Below are 5,836 nucleotides of genomic sequence, written 5' to 3'. Positions count from 1 at the left end.
TATATATGAGACGACAGGCTGCTAAAGGAGTCAGTGATTCAACAGGTGAGAGATGGGCTCCATTATCAATGAGTTTATTGTCTGTGAATGTAATAGACATCATTATTACCACTGATGATGTTGATATTGAACAGCAATGTGATTCTTTCTTCTATGTTCTTTTAATAAGTGTGGTAACGTTTTTATGTTGCACATGTTAATAAAGCTTTCTGGATATTTAAATGTTGATGTGAATCTGAATGACCTAAGAGTGAATCTAGATCATTATTTTAATGTAATGTCATATGATATTCTGGTCTAACGTCTTGATCATTTTTGTTACAGATTACAGTGGAAATATTAATAAGCTGCTGAATGAGGCAAGTTTGGATGAAATGTATAAATATTCACTCATACTGTAAAAAATTGTGTAACAGGTTTTTTATTACAGTATACCTTGTTACATATTAATCCCACAACACTACTGAGCTAATGTGTATTGGGTGTGCAGATTTTGTTATACTTCTTTAGAAAGATCAATTATTTTACTATTATTGTCTCCTTTATCAAAATAAAAGCCCTGCAAAGCTATGAAACAGTCTGTAAAAACAGCATCCAGATTTCCATAGCGTTTTTGTTTGTGTGTGAGTCTCTTACATTGTCAGAGAGGAAACCGCCAAACTAAAAGGTCTGTGCCACTTTAAAAGTTCTTAACACTTAACAGTGAATGCATTTTCTTTCTTTGATCTTCCTGCAGATTTCAAAACTTCCTTTTAAAGCACTGTGAGCCATGAACTCCTGACAAAGTGTGAATGGAATATCTGTGGTTGTAGGTAAGTACAGTTTAGGATGTCTATATATTCATTATTAGAAAAAATATGTCAATATAGTTGTGCCTTTTCATTATAAATTCTCCATTGCATGTGTAAAGGGTGCAAAATTAACTTTTTTGTCCGCTGACCAAATTGCTAATGAATGTTCAAATTTGGCTGGGGCTGGTGAGTGAAGCAAATCTACCACCCAACTGCATATTTTAACAGCATCTGGCTGGTAAATGGTGCAAATTCTGTCTTAAAGGTGTAGAACAAAAAGTCAATTTCTGCCTTTCATGCATATCATGTACTCATCTGTATTTCTTAAGATTGATTTTTGGACAAATCACCTTCTTTTGTTCGTATACATATGAAACATATATACTTATATACAACTTATTTTGAAAGAATTAAATTAAAAGGTAGATAAATGAAATTAGATAAAATGTTTGTGGCAACTAAGACCTCACAAATTAAAATGAAGACTGTTCAATGACGTTTAAGGTTTAATATTTATAGAATTTAATTTAAGACATTTTAAGGACCTGCAGACATCCTGCTGGTGAGTGGAGAGCCATTGCCCCTTCCCTACTTCATACCCCCCTATTTTCGACACCCTTGCTCAAGTCACCCATGTTCCAACTTAGCACAGTTGCACTGCTATCATGTTGACAAAATCTGCCCACAGACTGACAGACAGACATATAAACACCTAGACCACTTTTCGCCATGATGTCACACACACAAACTCACAAGGTTAAAAACAATAATAGCCGTTGTGAGGTTGTTAGAGCTGGTGATAAAATGGTTTGTATATGTAAAACATCAGATTTCATTTCTGTGTTCCTTCAGAGTGCGAGGGGGAGATGATGGTGATGCTCAACTCCACCTCCTCAGGCCCTCTGGACCTGTTGAGTAATACCAGCTCTACACTGACAGGGGGTGCTGTGGCAATTTCTAAAGACAGCTTCTCTAATGCTCTCACCAAGAACATAGTGGCCATGCTGGTGTGGCTGGCCCTCAGTGTCATCAATGGCAGCATGGTACACACCTTCCTACGACACAGGTAGACACATAGTTCTCCATTTCTGGTCACATTGTGTTAACACATAATGACTGATGATTTAGGTCATTGTGTGCTCGATCAAGTGCTTCACATGATTCCAGCTGTGGATATAAATAGCAGGCCCTTCTATATGTGGCGGCAGAAGCAAACCGTGTATAAATAAATGTAGTGTTTACGCACTGCATACCGACTGACTGTGGGAAATAAATGTCTCTTCTTTGTTGCCGTATCTGTGAGACATCACACATGCAGGTGATTCGACCTTATCATGTTAAGTAATTTGCTACATAACATTACTTTAAGTCCACTTAGTTCATGAGCCCTTCCCTAATGTAGAGCTGAAACAATCTGTTGATTAATTTATTGTTGATTGGCTTATTTGTGAATTATTCAGCAAAAATGTAAGTAATTATTTAAGTAGTTTTTAAATCAAAAATACAAAAGATCCCACAGTTTCACCTTCTTCAGAGTGAGGATTTGCTGCACTATTTGCGGTTTACTATCTCTTGTTTTTACCAATGAATTTTCAAAACTTTTCCATAATATTTAACCCCATTTCAGTGACTTTATTTAAGTAGTTTACAATGCATATTTGAAACTTCTCCAAAACATGCTGTCTATTCCAAACCAGTGTCACAGTTAGTGCCCATGTCTCTCAGCTGTTGTTTATCTGTGACTCCAGTCTCTTCTATGAGAACCCACGGTACATCATGTTCATCTACATGGTGATCAACGACGCTCTGCAGCTCAGCCTTGTAACAGCTCTCTACGTGGTCAGCTACATCTTCAGGAAGATACACGCCTCAGTCTGCTGCTTTCTGGTACGTCATCAACTTCATGACACTTACCATTTTACCCAAACTTACTTTGCAGATTTGGATTATTAATACAAAATATACCTCTAAATGTAACAGATAAATTGTGCTGTATATAGAGCGATATATGAAGTAATTACAATTAGCTCCACCTTCACCAGCTGCAACATTTAGTGATGTAAGCATCAACAATTATAAATCCACTAATATAATATATATGATTTGGATATGGTCAATTCTGCATAATGAATACTTTTACTTTTATATTTTGATGATCATATTTTTGTACTTGAGTTTGATTTTAGGACTTTTGCTTTAACAGAGTATTTCTACACCGTAGTACTGCTACTTAAGTCAAAGATCTTAGTACTTCTTCCACCACTATGTTTCCCTCAGATCATGACAGCAGTCCTCACCACCCGCTCCACCCCTCTCATCCTGGCTGGCATGGCAGTGGAGCGCTACATCTCCATCTGCTTCCCCTTGCACTATGGTCAGATGTGCACCGTCCCTCGCACCCTTCTGCTCATCGGTGTCATCCTCATCCTCGCTGTCACCCCGCCTATCACCGACCTCCTTATCACTATCGTCCACAGGCCTCTGACTTATTTCCGCACCACCATTTTTTGCGACCATCCACTTCTCTTTCGCCACCAGTCCATCTACTACAAAAACTGTGTGTTTGACGGGGTGTACCTGTCCTTTGTGTCTCTGACACTGCTCTACACCTACTGTAAGATTATGCTGACAGCACGAGCCGCCTCAATGGGCCTGGCCTCAGTGAAGAGAGCCAGGAACACTGTCCTGCTTCATGGGCTGCAGGTCGGTATTTCTATTTCTGTTCAGGTGAGCTAAGAAGCAGTGCCACTGAACCAGCATCTATAGTACCAAATCCACACCTAAAAGGAACACAGTCACATTTGTATATGTAAACTCAAAATGTCCACCATGAGAAAAGCCCATTGAGATATAATATGGACACGTTCTAACCTAAAGCTCTTCCCTTTAAGAGGGAATCATTCTTTTTAATGCATTTTTACACATACATACATATACATATATATATATATATACACATACATACATATACATATATATATATATATATATATATACATACATACATACATACATACATACACACACACACACACACACATATATATATATATATATATATATATATATAACCCAAAAAAGTTAGACTTCCTGTGTACAAAATCACTGGCATCTTCCGTAATATTGGGCCCACAAAGCAGGTGCACTATAGATTCACCGGCCAAGGGGCTGATTCCACCAACTGAGTGTCTTATTTCCAGTTCTGAGAGCTAACTGTGGCATTGGAATTGTGCCGAGACACAGGTGACACAGAAGATTACAGCCTACGACCAACCAGCACGTATGTTCTACACCTGCATGAGAGGAAATAAGTCTCCACACCAGTAGGCAGTGGTAGTCTGTATTCATCATTCAAAAAAGCGAAACCGGAAGACTGTCTTGACGCTAGTTAACCAGTTAGCACATTAACAACACAATCCAGTGCTGAAAGAACAGGTATATTTATCATGTGCAAGTGAACAATAACGCAAACCATCGCGAAATGCCTCCATTAAAGAGGTCAATGGCTTGAGAAAAAATAATCTTACTGACCACGTTTTAGATTCAACCAGTATTTTTCAGCTTGAATGGGTTACACAAAAACTTTAATCAAAATGCGTAAGTTTAAGGATTGTTAAATTGATAGCTCAATAAGGGTCTGTGTCCACATAGCATTTTTTTTCTCAGTAATGGCGTCTTTTTAAATTGTTCTAAATGACAACAGGAAGACAGAAAAGCTCAATTTTTTGGAGCAGATTGGCCGGCAGACACTATATGCTGCTGGTGAGTATCGTGTTTTTATCACCGTTAGCTTTGTAAACTTGAAGTTGACTGTGTAGTCAACCCTCTGTTAATGTAGCGACATGTTAGCTACCTAGCTAATGTTAGTGTCAAGATACTGTTGTCATAGAAACTAAAACCATGTGCAGCATGCCATTAAAAAAGCACTGCCAGAGCTTTTTATGAAGTGCTGGGATGAAGCGCTCCCTAGCCCCCTGCTAGTGCTTTTCTGCTGAAGAAAAAAAAAAAAAAAGAACACTATCTGGTCCCAGGCCCTTATGAATACTTTGATAGCCAAATGCGTCTGGTCCCAGGCCCTTATGAATACTTTGATAGCCAAATGCGTCTCATTTGGTTTTAAAAAGTTTCACTTAAAGTTTTTGGGGTTTTTTGTCTGTGTGGAAGGTTTTTGAAACATAAAAAATAATTTCTATGTTCTGTGAATGTTCAACTTGAAAGACCTTAGCTGAGCTGAGCGTGTGCTGTAAATGTTACATATTTATATTTCAATCAGCATAACTATCAAAATGTTTCTGTCTTTTTGCTTCAGCTGCTGCTGTGCATGCTTGCCTTCGTGGTTCCTTCCCTTCAGGCTGCTCTCATCTCCATCTTCCCTCGATTCAGTCTGGAGATTCGTTACATCTTCTTCCTGGTCGTCTACATCATCCCCCGTTTCATGAGTCCTATCATCTATGGTTTTCGTGACGAGCTGTTCAGGAAATACTGGACCCGGTACCTGGCTTGTAGGGGCCAAAATATTATCAGGGTCAGACCGGTGTTACTGAAGGTGAACCTGTAGGTGAAATACTTACTGTCTATCTACACATGTACAGAGTATGATATCACTCCTTGGTTTTTTATAGCTCTGTTGCATTAATTAAATTTGCATTCAAGGCCTTCTGTACAGTGAGCATATGGCTGATGAATCCATCCAGTGTTGGAACTATTAACAGTTTCTCAGAATAAAACTCTTATTACAGTTCACAAAGTCAGCTTGTATATTTCAATCATCTCAATAAGATTAAAAGACACACAGTGAAAATTGTAATATATTTGTCTCTTGTGGACTTGGTTACAACTAAAAACTACTTAGGAAATTGTGTGTCTGACATTGTCAGATTTATTTATAAAGCACTTTAAACAAAGCATGATGGGAACTGTGACGTTTTTATCAGCTAAGCCATATAAGACCATTTCACACATGTATGCTGACACAGGTGTACAGCATAGAGCAAACGTGTTGATTGGGTCCAGTTTGAAGTTATTATACTAATCAGCACAGAAGA

General features: G+C 38.2%; 1 protein-coding gene across 1 annotated transcript; it reads left to right on the top strand.

Annotated features, from left to right (window-relative positions):
* Positions 1–320: 320 nt before the first annotated feature.
* Positions 321–5,482, top strand: LOC126385701 (odorant receptor 131-2-like). Its single transcript, XM_050037579.1, has 6 exons — positions 321–359; positions 737–812; positions 1,644–1,857; positions 2,540–2,678; positions 3,069–3,494; positions 5,101–5,482. Exons 3-6 carry the CDS (start codon positions 1,658–1,660, stop codon positions 5,347–5,349), a joined length of 1,014 nt encoding a protein of 337 aa, XP_049893536.1. The 5' UTR covers positions 321–359; positions 737–812; positions 1,644–1,657; the 3' UTR covers positions 5,350–5,482.
* The last annotated feature ends 354 nt before the right edge of the window (positions 5,483–5,836 follow it).

The sequence above is a fragment of the Epinephelus moara genome, chromosome 24 (assembly GCF_006386435.1).
Source record: "Epinephelus moara isolate mb chromosome 24, YSFRI_EMoa_1.0, whole genome shotgun sequence".
Taxonomy (NCBI): domain Eukaryota; kingdom Metazoa; phylum Chordata; class Actinopteri; order Perciformes; family Serranidae; genus Epinephelus; species Epinephelus moara.
Note: the sequence above shows the minus strand (reverse complement) of the source record. Positions and strands in the feature narration are given on the sequence as shown.

Excerpts from the sequence above, each read along its gene's own strand:
- LOC126385701 (XM_050037579.1), top strand. The coding sequence starts at position 1,658 with ATGATGGTGATGCTCAACTCCACCTCCTCAGGCCCTCTGGACCTGTTG. Across the intron at positions 1,858-2,539 it reads CACACCTTCCTACGACACAG|TCTCTTCTATGAGAACCCAC; the intron begins GTAGACACATAG and ends CTGTGACTCCAG. Across the intron at positions 2,679-3,068 it reads CCTCAGTCTGCTGCTTTCTG|ATCATGACAGCAGTCCTCAC; the intron begins GTACGTCATCAA and ends TGTTTCCCTCAG.